Raw genomic sequence first — 16,155 nt, forward strand, 5'->3', positions numbered from 1 at the left:
ACATCTACTCAGTAATTGACCACTCTGGGCAAAGTGCCTCAGGGGCCAGGATGACCTCGCGGGAAGGTCCTCTGTGTACACCTGTTCCCCTAGGCATGCACTTGCCCCAGGCCCGTGTGTGCACAAGTTTGTGTATGTTCTTGAGCAAGCATGTGTTTCTTGTGGGTGTTGTACCATGGGGGGGGGCATTTCTGTAGGTGTCCCTGTGTGTCCCTTTGGGAATGCCTATACACACATGGATAGGTGTGCATGGCCACGAGTATGCCTCTGAGTGCCCATGCTTGCAACAGTGGTCGAATGTGAGTGTTCTTGCGTGTAGCCTCTGGCTAAGGAAGTGCCACCTACCACTGGCTGTGCAGATCACAGACCCTGCAACAGAAATCAGAGTCATGGAGTGAGCTGGCAGAATGGTCATTCATACACACACACACACACACACACACACACACACACGCTCTGCCTCATTCAGAAACCCAGTGTCCAACTTTGTGATACACATGCTGGGTGCCAGGGTCCACCTTGGGCTGGTTGAGTAAATGAGGGGTCCCCTTTCTTTCACATTCATATCCATGCAGTGATGCTGATGCCCTCCCGGGGAAAACCTTCACTCCAGCACCACATTGACTCTAAAACTTCTAGTTTCAGAGTTCTGGTTGAAGGCAGCTGCTGCTAGCTTCCCTTCAGTGTTCCAGGCTGTGTGCATCCACGGCCCTGCCCCTCAATCTGCTACTAGTCCAGAGCGCCAGGCAGGACTGGGAATCAGGCTTCAAACTCTGGGCAGGGCTGTGAAACTCCAAGCCCCTAGATCTACCCCGCCCCCATCTCTGCCTTTCCCTCCCCCACCGCGCCTCTGTCCCTTTCCCAGGAAAACCCTTCCCTCCTCACTTGTAGGGGCAGCCAGGGAGCCCTTGGGCAGTAAGAGGCAGAAGCCAGGCAAGGGCTGGGAAAGGCACCTTACAGGCGCGGGCGGGGTCCCGCTTTCCTAGGCTCCGGGCAATCCAGGCCCGACACTAGGCGTGGCCAGCAGAGGGCGCTGCGGCCCGGGCCCCGCGCAGGTCCTGCTCCCTCGGTGCCCGAAGTCGGGGCCCACGGCTTCCCCTTCGACTCGCCCCAGCCCCGGGCGCTGCCACGCGGTCCGGCCGGCCGGGGGGTGCGGGACCCCAGGGCAAGAGGCTAGGGCGACTGGGTTTCCAGAAAAGTCATTGGGGCTGGTTTCGGATGTCTGCTCGGCTTCGGGGCTCAGGCGCCAGGGCTAAGGACCTCGAGAAGCGGGAAAGAACTCGGATGCCCTGAGACTGGAACGCCTGGGTTCCTCGCCGCGGAAGGAGGTGGGCCTGTGGAGCAGCGGCTGGCACCGGCGGCCTCTGCGCCTTCGCATTGGCTGCGCCGCTCGTCCGTTAGCGCGGCGTGATCCAATGCGCGCTCCCGGGGGGCGGGCACTGGTGCTGATGCTGCCGTCAGTCGGTGTTGCAGGGATGCGGCGGCGGGAGCAGCCGCCCTGACTCGCGGAGCATCCTCCTCTGAGCGGCACCGCGGCGGGGCGGGTGGACCGGCAGGCGGGCGGGGACGTGGCAGGGAGCGAGAGAGGCGCGAGGCGGCCGACGCTGCTGGCCCTGGTTCTGCCAACCGCCGGAGACGGGGCGGCCCCGGGGTTCTGATCCCCACCCTCCTCCTGGCGCCCCCAGAACCAGGTACGGGGTGAGGGGGGGCTGCGGCGGAGACGGGCGGGGGGCGGGAGCCGATCGGGGGAGGGGAACGATTGGAGGGGCGGGGGAGGCAGGAAGGATGGATTGGGGGGCGGGGGCGCTGCCGCGCTGAGAGGGCTGGCTGGGTGACAGCGAGGCGGCTAAGCGGCTGGGGGGGTTGGGGATAGGAGGCTCCCTGTGGAAGGGGCACTGGCCCCGAGCTGGGGTGAATGGAGGGGAGTGGGAGGGATGGTCACTGAAGAAGGAATGGGGCGAGAAGAAGGTGCATCCGGAGGGCTTGTGAGGGAGGCTCTGAAGCGGGGGTCCCCAGCCTCTGCTAGCCCCAAGGTCTGGAAGCAGTGCTCGTCCAGAGGGAATGGGGAGCTGTTGTGCTCTGAAGGGTCTGTAGGGGAGAGATCAGCGAGGAACTGGGCTTGGTGGTGGGGGGAGAGGGGGCTGGGGAGGGGAAAGGAGTGAAGTGGAAAGGCAGGGAGCACAGGGCCAGGCCAAGAGCTCCATACTGGGGGGCACCACGGAGGACCAGGCTTTCCTGAGGGATGGGAGCCAAGGGGAGAGGAGGTTATTGGGAGGGACCAGAGGGGAAGGGGCCAAGGTGCTCCAGGCAGAGATGGGTATGTGCTGGTGGAGAGCCGGGAAAGATGGGGGGCCTGAGGGATAGGAGCGGAAGCTTGCGGGGGAAGGTTGGGGATGATGAGAGAGGGAGACTGGGAAATCAGTAGGAGGGGGCTGTGCTGGGGTGGGAACGCGCTGGGGGCGGCGACAGGGTTATGGGCAGACAGTGCTGCAGGGAGAGGAAGCTGCAGGGCCCTGGGCTTGCTCCCCACCCCCAAAGAGGAAGGGACCATTCCTCACGTCCCAGCCTCCTCCCCAGTCAAGGAGCCATCTCTCTGCTCTGGGTTCTTTGGGCTGGGGTGTGAGCCCTTGAAGCCTTGATGGGCCCTTGGAGGCAAAACTGGCTTTGGGGGGCTGTTGTCATCTCTACTCTCCAGCCCCACCTGAGTCCTAGGTGAAGGAATTCAGTGCCTCGTTGAACCAGCAAGGGCTGGGAGGGGACTCCTTCTTGGTGCCTGGAGGTGAAGGGGGGAGCTGTCCAGACCCGGCGAGTGATGAAATCTGTCTTAGGGTGTGGGTCTCGGGTCTCCAGTCCTCTTGACTGCCTCAAGGCTTCCAAACACTTCTGGCTTTTTCTGTGCTGGGGGGTGGGGTCATTCATTTCTGCCCCTCCCTCTTGTCCACATTGCCAGTGTCTAGGTATTCCTTTTGGGGCAGGGTAGACTCCTGGGCCTTGCATTCTCTATCTTCTGCTAGAGAAGTAGAAAGAGAGAAGGAGGAGAGAGGAGGAAAGAGAGGAGGGAGGTCGGCTGATCTGTGATCTGTTCACCGTAAGGCCGTCTGTTTTGTGGGGCTTTGGCCACTCAGGTACCTAGCTCCTCCTGCCTCCAGGAATGCTGGAATCCGAGGCTGGGCTGGATCTTTCTAGGGGCCAGGGGAGAAGGGTCTGGCTGGGGAGGTTCCTTCATTCCTGCTAGAGGAGGTATTCTCAGATCCATTGTGGCCTCAGATCCACAGGGGTGGGCAGGACTGACCGGCGGGCAGGGCTGACCGGCAGGCAGAGGCCAGGCGGGCGGTCACAGCGTGGCTGGGGATTTCTCTCCAGGAGCCCAGGCCTCTGCTGGCTTCTCAACCTGGGTTGAGTCCACACTCTGAGTTCCTGAGAGGAGGGGGCTGGGTTCGAGAGGGGATGGTGGGGATCTCTTTCCCCTCCAGGCCTCCAGTCTCTATCCAGCTACCCTCTCCTGCCCGCCCTTGCCAGTGACACAGACAGCTTGACACGGATACGTATGCTCGGTGACATCCACCCAGACACACACCTACACAGGCACTTACACCTGCATACACAATACACCTCCTAGCAGCACACGGCCTACACTCCCCGCCCAGAGAAACAGCCACCTCGCTGCCTGCCTCAGAGACCTCCCCCGGGTGCCCTGCTCTGCTGTGACACCCTCGGGGCCCCCACGTGCCCCCAGAGCCTCAGTGCCATGCTGTCAGCTCTCTCCCTCAGATGCATGCACCCCCCGCTCCGTCCAACCAGGCACCACCTCAGATTCGTACAGCCGTCTCAGGTGCACCTGTACTCTTCCAACAGACCTTCACTCCCTGAGACACACCCTCTCCTCACAGAGCACCGCCCCCCCCATCATCAAGCACCACATTCTCTTCTATGTCCTAAGCACTTTGCCCCAGGCTTCCAGGCGCGTGACCACAGCCTCTTCAGGTCTGACCCAGTGCTCAGCCACACCTGTCTTCCTCAGAACCTTCCCATTTCTGGGCCCCCTGCCCCCAGCACTAATCCTCATGTGTGGGGCCCTACCTCCACCTGGTGCCAAACTATCCATTCATTCTCGGCCCCCACGGGGACACCGCACCCGACAGTGAGCCCGCTCCACCTGCCTGGCCGCTCATCTGCCCAGGCGGCCCCTGGCCTGGGCCCGTCCACGCCCACAGGGCTGCAGCCCTCAGAGACTCAATCAGCAATCAATCTGGCACGTGCATAGCACCTTGCCCATCCTCGCTCCTTCCAGAGCCCTCTCTGCTGCCGCCACGGTGGGGTGGGGTCAGAGAGAGGCCGCCTGGACTCAGCTCTGCCCCTCCGTGAGCCTCAGTTTCCTCATCTGTAAAATGGGGGGGGGTCCCCACCTACCTCATGGGGTTCTTTCGAGGAGTAGGCCAGATGATCATGATGACAATAATAACAACAATGACTGTATTCACAGGCATTCTTTGTTTTATTGCGCTTCACAGATAATTATGTTTTTTGCAAAGTGAAGGTTTGTGGCAACCCTTCATTGTCAGATGACGGTTAGTGTATTTTAGCAATAAAGTATTTTAAAATAAAGGTATGTACATTGCTTTTTTAGACACGATGCTGTCACACATGGGACTGTAGGATCATAGGCTACTGTACAGTGTGACTGGGAAACAAAAAATTCGTGTGACTTCCTTTATCGCAATATTCGCTTTATTGTGGTGGCCTGGAATCGAACCCGTGGTATCGCCAAGGCTTTGGAGTAGGCACACTGTCCCTGCAATGAGCCCGGCTCTGTGTTGAGCACTCTGTGAACTTTGTCTGATGTGTTTGTCCTGCCCCCAGTAAATGGCGGCTATTTCCACGTTCATCACGACGTTCCGCGTGCACACATATGCCTGTCATGGGCACTGTTAGGAACGTTCCCAGGCACCTCCTGCTTACTCACAAGGCCACCCCTGGAAGCCATCTGTCCCCTCCGAATTGCTGGGATGTACCCCCCCCCCGGGCATCATCCCTCAGCTGTGCACAGCACGGGGTGGGCATGGGGGTGAGCTCACGCCTTTCACTGCCTACCTCAAACACCTCGCTCTGCCCCCAGTGTGTCGAGTCATTCATTTGCACCTCAGTCCCCAGCCCACCCACCTCCTCAGACCCACACACCTGGCAACTGCCTTGTCATGCACATCGTGAGCTGCCTCTCTGGTGCCCAGACCCTTTTAGGCTTCTCTCCATGTACATGAACACCTGCTCAGGGGGACCCTCGCACACACACACCCACTCCCAGCCGTGCTGCTCTGGGACCTCTGCTGGTCTCCAGACCCATTCTCTTTCCCACCTTCCTAGGTAGGAAGAAGTGCCCGGAAGTGTGGGGAAGGGTCCAGGGGGCACAATCCTAGTCCCAGCTCTGCCCTGACAAGCTGTGTGACCTTGTGGAGTCTGCCTTCGGTCAGCGCCCTAGCACCCACTAGCCACAGGGGGACTGCAGCCTTGAGCCAGTGGGGATGGGAGCTGGGAGGTGGGGGTAGGGGTGACTCAACTGCTCTCAGGATCTCCACCCTCCCTTCGCCCACAGAATCCTGTCCCATAGAGATGGCCGCTCAGTGGCCCCTCCTCTTCTCTGAGTGTCGGTTTCCCCATTTGCAAAAGGGGGGCAGTTCTAAGGTCTGCCTGGCTTCTCTCATCCCGCCATGGTGAGAATCAAAGGAAACGAGAAACACATGGAGTTTTGCACACTGTAAAACGCTGAGACAAGGAGTTTTTAAAGTGATTATTAATACAACACCTACTTCTCCATGTTAGTCTCTACTAGGCACTGTTTCAAGTGCTTTACATATATCAATTCACTTTTGAAAACACTACTAAAATCTCTACTTTACACATAAGGCAACTGAGGCCCAGAGAAGCTAAGCAACTTGTCCAAGGTCACACAGCTAGAAAGGAGTAGAGCTGGCATGAACCCAGGCTCCTGAGTCAGCGCCCCTAATCCCTGCACTTTCTCGGTTTTGCTTTTGCCCCCTGCCGAGATGTGTCTGACCGTGGACTTGCCGGAGGTCTTCCCTTGTCACTTCTAGGTCATCAGAGCTGGAAGGAGGGAGCAGGGAGAGGGGGTGGGACTTATTCTTTGCTTACTGATCCTGCCTGAGGTTTTAGGGAGGAGAGAGGACCCTTCAAAATACACCTTCTGCCATTGAAAGGGCCCTCAGAGCTCGAGCTGTCTGATGCCCCCTCCCCTGTGATTCAGGAGCCCCCTGCTGAACATCTCTGAGCCTTAGTCACCCTTCCTCAGCTCACACACCCCACAGACGGGGAACTCACCCCTCCCCCCGACCGGAGGCAACCTACTCCACTGTTCGCTGCTCTAGATTGCCGGCAAGTTTCTCTTTCGCTTGAGCCAAAAATTCCCTCCCCATAACACACACTCTCCCACCTGTCCACAGGCTGCCTTCTGGGGCCACCAGAATGTGTGCAAACCCAGCTCTTCCTCCCTGATGCCTGGGGGAGGCCCCTGCTGTCACACTCCCAGCTGGCGCTCGAGAGAGCTGGCTTGAGGAGAGGAGAGCCAGAGAAAGGCTGGCATTCCCATGGCTGGAGGTGTGTGTGTGGGTGTGTGTGGTGTAGACATCAGAGAAGGGGCTGAATGGATGCCGGGAGAACACCTCTAGACAGGGGCTCTGCTGGAGCGGGTACAGACAGTCTAACCCTGAAATTCACATCCGTTCATTCAGTTTGTGCTGGTGGTGTGGGGGTGGAGGATTTTGGTCAGACTGGAAGGCCCAGGAGTGGAATAGTGGGTACATGGGAAGCGTCTGGACTGGAAGTCCAGTGACCTTGATTTTAGTCTTGCTCTTCCCCATGGGCCTAGGGCGTGGTTGCTCCTCTCTGGGACTTGAAGGGTGAACTCTACGAGCTCTGCGGTCTGTGTCTTTTGGCCCCCCTGGGGCAGACTCAGAGTCTGGGTTGTCTGGAGAGGGCAGGGCCCCAGCAAAGGTCAGGTCAGAGAAGGGTGAGCTCTCTGAGCGTGACACCGCCTTGTGGCCTGTGGCCGGTGCAGGGTAGAAGAAAGGCCACAGGTGTTAGAGCCAGCTGACCCCTCACCTGCTCTTGGGCTTGGGGAAATGAATCCATCGTTTGAAGCTCAGGGTCCCTGTTTGTAAGCCTGGGGTAAATAAACCACCTCCTAGCATAGACAATGCTGTGGTGGTCCAGCCTGGCACATGATGCGCAGTGGAAAGCTCCAGAGTCACAGCCCAGATGCCACGCTGCCACTGGTCTGGTCGTGGGAAGATGAGGAGGAGGCTGTCAGGGCCCAGAAAGAATCTGTGGGACAGGATTCTGTGGGGCTGAGAGTGGGCTGAGGTCCTGAGAGCCGCTGAGTCACCCCACCCCCAACCCATCTAGTTCCCATCACCACTGACTCAAGGCTGCAGAGTCCATCCGTGGGTAGGGGGTGCTAGGGAGCTGACTGGGGGGCAAATCCCAGATGGCAGGGGAGAGGTCTGTTCCCTGGAGGAGCCGTGGCCCTGGGCCAGCAGTGGCTGGCGGTGTATGCTACACTGATGTCACTCGGCAGGCAGGACATCCCAAGGCTGCTCCGGTCAGTGTCTCTAGTCTGGCAGTGGGCACTGGAGAAGCATTGATCTTGGGGAGCAGAGCATGGACACTGCAGTGCCGGGGGGCTTCCACTGCAAGGCATGAGTGTGGGGGAAGGGCCGTGCTCAACTCCAGGGACTGTTTACTTGATGTAGCTGTGCAAGGCCCTGGCCCTGGCCCTGGCCCTGGCCCACGGGGAGGAGAGCTGCATGCCAGGAGTTGAAGAAGGATGGAGCATCTTAGGTTAGCAGGAAGCCCCTGTGTCCGGGGAGGAAGGGTGGGTTGGAGGCAGAAGCTTGGTCCTGGACTGGAGGAGGCTGAAGGGAGGGCACAGGGGTGGTGAAGAGCAGCAGGTACTCTAGGGCGGAGTGGGATGGAAGGACTCAGGTGTCTGCTTAGCTCACGCTTCTCTTGGGGTTATCTTTGCCTTGCAAGCCTGAAGCTGCCCCAGTGGTCTCCGGAGAGAGGACACAGGGAAGGCGGGGGCTTCCTCCCGGCCAGCCCTGCAGCCCCTGTGCCCCGGCGCTGAGCCAGGCTGGCCTGTGCTGCAGAGCTGCGGGCTGTGGGAAGAATGAGTAATGAGCCTTGAGGGGCCGCAGGCCCAGCCCCTGCCCCGGCCCCTCCCGGGGGCACCGCAGAAGCCCGGGTTCTGCCCCCACAGCCGCTGCCAGGCACCTGCCTGCCCACAGCACCCGCTCCCTTGCCACACTCTCCCTCCACATCTGGGCACACAAAGACCTGTAGAGTCATCCCCTGGACTCTTACCCACTTTGTCACTTCCACTGCTGCTGCTGCTGCTGCTAAGTCGCTTCAGTCGTGTCCGACTCTGTGCAACCCCACAGACGGCAGCCCACCAGGCTCCCCCGTCCCTGGGATTCTCCAGGCAAGAACACTGGAGTGGGCTGCCATTTCCTTCTCCAATGCAAGAAAGTGAAAAGTCAAAATGAAAAGTGAAAGTGAAGTCTCTCAGTCGTGTCCGACTCTTAGCGACCCCATGGACTGCAGCCTACCAGGCTCCTCTGCCCATGGGATTTTCCCAGCAAGAGTACTGGAGTGGGTTGCCATTGCCTTCTCTGGCGGCCGCCACTTCCATCCCCCAAACAGGTAACATTCCTCTGATTTTTAGGACCCAGGCGGCTGCCTTCCAGTCTCTGGAGGCCTTCTCCGCCATCCTTCACTTCCTGTCCTCCGCCAACTTCCTGAACTAGGGAGACCCTGCCCCTAGGCTCTGTCAGCAGGGACCCCTCTGCCGCTCTGGAGAGGGTGGGGGATGTGAGCAGAGGCACTGGGTTGGGGGGCGGGGCCGGGGAACGAATCCCCTTCCTTATCCCTGAGGCCGAGGCAGACTGGACAGCAGCACGAAATCCTATTCCTTCTGCCAGCAGAAATCGATAGCTAATTAATTCCCTCCCCAAAATAGTGTCCGGAAGTGGGGGTGGGGGCTGGAAGAGAGGCCAGGCCAGACTGAGACCCTGGGGGGGTGGTTGGGGAGGGCGGGAGGATGCCATTCTCTGGCGTCTGGAGCTGCGCCTCTGCGGGGGGTCTCTGGCTGCTCCTTCTGAAGAAGAGGGGGTTTGGTCTTTCCCTTCCCCAAGCCTGAGGGTCCTTTTCCCCTGCTCTGGGCTGGGGTGAGGGTGCGTGCGTGTGTGTGTGTGTGTGTGTGTGTGTGTGTGTGTGTTGGCGCGGGGGGGGGCGGGGTGGGGGGAGGTAAGGGCGTCAATCAGGCTGGGAGCAGGTGCTGCATTTAATTTGATTGGCTAATGAGCCCGCGCATGTTAATTATCTCTATTACCCAATGAGGAGAGGCAGTGGCAAAGCTATATATAACCAGCGACAGTGTTTGGAGAGAGAGGGGGTTGCCTGCCTGGACCGCCTCCCTTCTTGTCTGGGAAGGGGCAGTCCTTGGAGGCGGGCTGGGGCAGGACTCTTGAGACCCTCTTGGAGCCTGTAGGGTTGGGGAGGAGGGAGTCAGGAGCCAGATGGAAGGACCTGAGAGCTGGATTTGAGGGTCTCTTAGAGGTGGCTCCTCAAACTCTACTGCCAGCCACCTGAGGCTGTCTCTGACTCATCTTCTTTCTGCATACATATCACTCCAACCATCCTGTCCCCCAACTCTTTGCTCATCCTTCACCTGGCTTTTTGTGGGGGTTGGGGGGGGGGGCTTTAGCTTTCTCTCTCCCTTCATACCCCTAGCTTCCTCCCATGGAGGGAGGAAACACATCCATCCAACCTTCTCTCTCTCTCCAAGGATCCGTCTTCTCTTCTCTTGGCTTACACCTCTCTGAACTACACCTGTGGCTGCCCTGCCCTTTGTCATGCTGGAGTCAGAGACACATGGATCTAAGTCCCAGTTCCCCACTGACTTGCTGTGCTACCTTGGGCAAGTCCCTAGACTTTAATATGTGGGATTCCCCAGTCGTTAATGGGAATAATGGGACCTCTCAGACTGATTAAGTAAAATGACATTTGTAAAACTGCTCAGCATCCAGGGCATTGATAAATGCTGTCAGAATTTGGAATTTAATTTTCTCTATCTTCTCGCTCTTTTTTCTCCCCATCAGGCCTTCTCTCTCATCCATTATTCTTCTCTTTCATGCGATTTCTCTTCTTCCTCTCCCCCCTGCCCTTCAATCTTTCCCTGTCTCTTCCTAAACTCTGGCCCGTCTCTGTTTCTTTCTCAGGCTTCACCCCACCTCTTTCCCTTCCTCCCTCCCCAAAATAAAATCAATGCAATATTCAGGAGGGTTGTTGGATATAAATAATTACGACTCGGAGTTTAACGAGATGCAAATTCCCCTCCCTGTCGTGGGGTATAAATTGCTCTCTGACAGCCAGTTACAAGGGTAATCATTTCAGAAAGGCAATTTTATGCAAATGAGGCTGTCTGCCTCCTGGTGGCTCCCCCAGCCCTGGATGGGTAGGAGGCTGGAACCCAGGGGTGAAGTGAAGGCCCAAGTATCAGCCTAGGTCCCAGGCTGAAGCCTGGGAGCTGGAGCTTGAGGGTGACAGACATTTAGGTTCAGGAAGGACCCAGGCTGGTGAGCAGGGTGTTGGGGCCCAGAAAGGGGGTGATTGTGGTTTTGGGGGAATTGTAGACACAGAATCAGGTGCCTGAGTCCTCGCATGGAAGGAGAGGGCTTGGGGTCTGGAAGTCTGGGTCCTGGCTGGCTTCTCTCCCTTGCCTCCTTCCCAGCCAGGTTACTCAGGGATACCATCGACGAATTGGCATTTAATTAATCCCAATGAATTATTTAGCAACTTCATTATCCAGCATCAGGAACTGATGAGAGAGAGCCCATGGCAGGTGGTGGGACCATGCACAGAGCTTGGGTAGCTCAAAGAGGAAGGAGCTGTGGTCAGCAGCTGGAGGAGTCTCTAGGCCTCACCCACAGGAGCTGCCCCTGGTCCTGATAGGAGGCGAGGGTGAGGGCATCTGGACTGGGCTCCTCCTGGACTCTAAGGTGTCACCTCCCTACCTGTTTGCATCTTAAACCCTAGATGATGCCCCTAGAGGGTGTTATCTCCGCTCCTTCTCTCTCCACCCCACCCCCAAGTGCTGGGTCCCGAGTATTCCCATCCTCGTGGCGAGACCCTCTCCAGGTCAAGGTGGCTCCTCCAGTTCTAAAGGGAAACAGTTCATCTCTTGCTAGTGTGAAGGGGGAGCCAGACACCGACGACGCCTCCCCTCCTCCGAGCTCCTCAGTAACCCTTTCCTCTCCGTTTCCCCGCAGGCCTCCCTCCCCCATCTTCTGTCGGAGCCCGCAACGGGGGAGGGGCGCCTCTGCTCCCGCCCGGGGGAAGCCGGCATCTGGGCCTCTGCGCACCTCGTCCTGCGGCCGGGTCCATGGCACTGTGAGCCGGCGAGGGAGCCCCGCTCGGCGCGGGGGGCGCCCGGCCCCCTCCCTGCCCCATGCACCCGCGGCTCTGAAGCCTGAGCGGGGCCGGGGGCCGGGCGGGGCCGGGGCCGCCGGAGGCATGGCGCTCGGGAACCGGTGGCGGCCGCCGTCGCTGCCGCTGCTGCTGCTGCTGACGCTCGCGGCAGGTGCGGGCGGCCTGGAGTTCGGCGGCGGCCCCGGGCAGTGGGCGCGCTACGCGCGCTGGGCCGGCGCGGCGAGCAGCGGCGAGCTCAGCTTCAGCCTGCGCACCAATGCCACGCGCGCGCTGCTGCTCTACCTGGACGACGGCGGCGACTGCGACTTCCTGGAGCTATTGCTGGTGGACGGGCGCCTGCGGTTGCGCTTCACGCTCTCGTGCGCCGAGCCCGCCACGCTGCAGCTGGACACGCCGGTGGCCGACGACCGCTGGCACATGGTGCTGCTGACCCGCGACGCGCGCCGCACCGCCCTGGCGGTGGACGGCGAGGCCCGCGCCGCCGAGGTGCGCTCGAAGCGGCGCGAGATGCAGGTGGCCAGCGACCTGTTCGTGGGAGGCATCCCCCCCGACGTGCGACTCTCGGCGCTCACGCTCAGCACCGTCAAGTACGAGCCGCCCTTCCGCGGCCTCCTGGCCAACCTGAAGCTGGGCGAGCGGCCCCCCGCGCTGCTGGGCAGCCAGGGCCTGCGCGGCGCCGCCGCCGACCCCCTTTGCGCCCCCGCGCGCAACCCCTGTGCCAATGGCGGCCTCTGCACCGTGCTGGCCCCCGGCGAGGTGGGCTGCGACTGCAGCCACACGGGCTTCGGCGGCAAGTTCTGCAGCGAAGGTGAGCCCGGGGGAGCCGCCGCTGGGCGCCTGGACGCGGGAGTAAGGGATGGGAGGGTTGCCCGGGATCCAGGCCTGTGGGGGGCACCTGCGGTCCGCGGGCTCCGGCACAAGGGCGGGTGTGTGTACCAGCACGCGAGTTGTGAGGGGCGTGTGAGGACCCCTGTCTCAAGGAGAGGGCGCACGTGGTCAGCCAGGGAGCCGGACAGGCGGCGGGGTGCCCCGGGTGGGCGTGACCTGACAGCAGGCCCGGTGTGGGCGCGGCCTGTGTGGGCGTGGCCTGTGTGGGCGCGGCCTCGTGAGCCCATCCGGGGCGCCTCTCCGTATCCCCAGGGAGGGTTCCGTGGCGACCTGTGGGTAGGACTGTGTAGTGAGAGCCAACTAGCGAGAAGATGGGTGACCGACTGTGAGGCGCCCGCGAGGGCCGGTGGAAGAGCTCTGTGTGGGCGGGGCCTTGTGAGTAGGGACGGTGGTTGGGGGGCGGCCCTACCCTAACTCTTGGCGGTGGGTAGGTTGGGGGGCGGCCCTGTGAGAGTGAGTGAGGGAGGGGCCTTCGAGCGCTGTGGGGAGGGCCGGGGAGGGCGGGGCCTAGGAGAAGGGGGCGTGGTTGGTCCGGGTGGGCGGGGCTACAATCTGAGGGTCCGCGCGCGGGTGGGAAGCCCTGCCTGAGAGGCCCCGACTGGACCCGCGCCTGAGGGCCCGGACGGGAGACCGTTGGGCGTTGGGAGAAGAGCCCACGGCGCGTTCGAGGGTGGGTGGTGATTGTCAGGCGGTGACTGCACGCGCCAGGAGGGCGGGAAGCGAGTGTTTTCTGAGTGAATGAAGCTCGAGGGAGAGGGTGGCTGAGGCCTCTCAGGGTTGGTGACTAGAGTCGACGATTTTGATGAGGGGGGAAAAAAATGGCTGGTCGTCTCTTCCGGGTGAGAGACTGCAAGCGGAGGCTGGTTTTGAACGTCGGAGCCCTTGCAAGCGTGGGGTGTGGAAGGGAGATTGGGGGGCTGGAGAGGACTGGTGAGGACTCTGGAACTGGGTATGAAATCAGGACTGGAAGGGATGTTTCTACCAGTACCCGGGATGCAAGAGGCCTTGATGAGCAAGGTGGGGGGACAAGGTCGAGGATGGCTGAGCCGGGCCTGGGGTGAGGTGAGGTTTAAGGGAGTGGGCGAGGGAGGGATTTTGAGGCCCCTGTTGGCACTTTGGTCTGGCTGGGGAGTAGGGGAGAGGTTCCCCATCAGTTTGGAGCCTGGGCATAGGCACCTCCTTCCTCCCTGGTGTGTGGCAGCCGTTTGGAGCGGAGGTGTGCAGTCCTTTCCTTCAGTCCCCCTAGGAGCTGTGGGCTGCTTAGCATTGTGGGTGTGTCTACCCTCAAGAGGTAGGGTCTTTGAGGAGTGTGTGTGCCCACAGACTAGTGTGGCCCTGGGACTGCTTTGCGGGTAGTGTCCTCCTGCCCAGGACCTGGGGACAGCCACAGGAGTAGCCCACGTTTGCAGGTGAAGGCCTGTACTTTGCCCAGTATTCTGACTGTATATCTGCAGTTGTGGTAGAGGAGTACATAAGGGAGGTTTTCAGTGGCTCTTGGTGGTGGGATGTATCTTCAGGAACTGTGTGTATTAAGTCAATCTGGCACCTTCTCGCCTTTTCTCCAAGGAGTGCAGGTGCTCCCTAAACTGTGAAATTGTGTGTCTGTGTGTGTTTGCTTGCATGCAGAGGTGCGGGAGTCTGGCGGTGTGAGTATCATGTGCGAATGGTCTGTTGGCAAATAAAGTCCCGTGCCTAGTAGAGTAAGTAGTATGTGAGTGTAAGGGCGTGGCTGCATGTGTAGGTATCCCTGTGCGTGTGTTTCCATGGGAGACCTCAGTAAGACACTGGACTTCATGAGGAATCTTTCATGACCTGTAACTTGATTCTCTGGTCCCTATGATCTCTCCCCTCCAAGCCTTCTTAAGAAAATAGCATGAAACATGCTATTTTTTAAAAAATTATTTTTTAGAGATGATTTTTTTGGCTGCACCATGCAGCAGCGTGTGGGATCTTCATTCCCCAACCAGGGATTGAACCTGAGCCTGCTGCAGTGGACGCTCAGAGTCGTAGCCACTGCACTGCCAGGGAAGTCCCTGAACCACACCCTTCTGACTACATGGAAGGGAAATTTGAGCTACACAGCAGCCACTGGTCCATGATCTCACTGTGGCAGAAGTGGCCTGGGTGTATGAAAAATGCAGCCAGAGTCCTTGTATTCATTCCCTGAAAGCATTCATCGGCCAGAGGCTCCCAGTGAGCCATACGAAATGTGTGCTTTGGAATGTGTGTTGTGTGCTTGTGTGTCTGAGATGTGTTTGGGTACCTGTGTGTGATGCGGTGGTTGTATCATGTGTATATATATTGGATGTGTATCAGTTAAATGTTTGTGTCAGCTCTGTTGGAGCTGGGAGAGGCAGCTGTGTATCTAACCCACTGTGGGTGTGTGTGTGTGTTCGTGAGATATCCATTGAGGGAGTTGTTCTTTGAGATAAAAAGGTAGAGATGTTCATCTGTGAATTCCCTGCACCTAGTATGGTATTTGGCACTTAGTAGGTGTTTGGTAAACATTTCTTCAGTGACTGAATAGATGTTAACAAGTATTTGATAGAATACTTGTTAGGCTTGGGGAAGGCTGTATGTGTATGTGGAACTATGTATGTGTCTGTTTTCAGCTTTGTGTTGTGGGCATGGTGGTTGTCAACGCTGATAAACTCTGCTTACATCTAGCGACGACAGGCTCAGTGACAGCTCCACTGCTTCTCTTCCTACCCATGACCTCATTCCCTCCCTTTACATTTGTTCCTTATTTCCTGGGTAGGTTTTGTAATATCCTGTGCTCATTACACTTCATCTAGTACATTCTTATCCAGCCAAGGAGGAAAGGAATGAGCTGCTTCCCCTTGGGTATTGGGTTTGGGGTTGGAAGATTTTAAGGGGAACAGGTCTGGCTCCTGATCAGGGCCAGCGTCTTCAAGCCTCTCTGGAAATTACAGTTACTTCATTCTTATCTGCTTTGAGTGATCCCCAACTTTTTCCGAGATTGAAGACATTTTTAAAAGTCAGTAATTCACAGTACCCCTTCCAAATAGTAGTTATTTTTATATCTGTTTATTGTGAAAATAGATGACTCAAAGCTACTGTGAATTCAGGAAAGCTTTTACATGGCTTTGATGTTACATTTGCCATTGTGGTTAATCAAATATACATTAGAAAAAATAGTTTTAGCTTTATATGTAAGACATACCAATCTGCCTTCAGCTAGTCGGTGGATCCTTTGGACAGCTCCCACCCGCACCCCTCCTGCCTTCCTGGGTCTGGGCCTGCCCATTGTCTGAGAACTTCCATGCTAGGAAATCTGCTTCTTTTCTCTGGGGTTCTGGCCACAGGTGATTGAAGACAGGGCTAACTAAGTATGAGTCACTGAGTGTTTGTATTCCTGCTGACTGTCTGCCAAAGTGGGGATCAAGTAGACTGGGATTTTGCATTGATTTTCATGGGAATTCCTCCTCATGTCCTTCATGTGTGGGGAGAAAGAGCTGAAAAGTGATCAAGGAAGAAGAGTGTGCCAGTATGCATGGAATACCTCGAGTGGAGTGGGGACACAGAGGCATATGATGGTGTGTCAGGGGTGTGGTGTGTACCTCACTTGGGAGAGAAATGAAACCAGCGGTGATGCGTGTGTTAACAGGAAGATAGATGCATGGGTCTCGTGTATTTGGTAGGTTTGTTGGCAGTTTAGTTCAGCAGGTTATTGTCAAGGCCGCCTTTGTGACAAACTTTGTGTTGGGAGCTGTAGGTGAGTCAGACGTGGAGGAGACTCTGCTCTGG

General features: G+C 58.3%; 1 protein-coding gene across 15 annotated transcripts in view; it reads left to right on the forward strand.

Annotated features, from left to right (window-relative positions):
- The first annotated feature begins 1,546 nt into the window (after nt 1-1,546).
- The window catches only part of NRXN2 (neurexin 2), a 110,413-nt gene continuing 95,804 nt past the window's right edge, over nt 1,547-16,155 (forward strand). For 9 of the 15 annotated variants that reach the window (XM_086385070.1, XM_086385075.1, XM_086385072.1 and 6 more), the window contains exons 1-2: nt 8,567-8,712; nt 11,340-12,307. In XM_086385070.1, coding sequence (XP_086241196.1) covers nt 8,603-8,712; nt 11,340-12,307 — 1,078 coding nt within the window. In that variant the 5' untranslated portion in view covers nt 8,567-8,602. Of the gene's footprint in view, nt 1,692-8,562; nt 8,713-11,339; nt 12,308-16,155 lie in introns of those variants that run through there. The other 6 variants (XM_086385080.1, XM_086385083.1, XM_086385082.1 and 3 more) reach the window with 3 other exon arrangements.

The sequence above is a fragment of the Bos grunniens genome, chromosome 29 (assembly GCF_055505025.1).
Source record: "Bos grunniens cultivar Pamir isolate PY7600 chromosome 29, Bosgru_T2T1.0, whole genome shotgun sequence".
NCBI classification, from domain to species: Eukaryota; Metazoa; Chordata; class Mammalia; order Artiodactyla; family Bovidae; genus Bos; species Bos grunniens.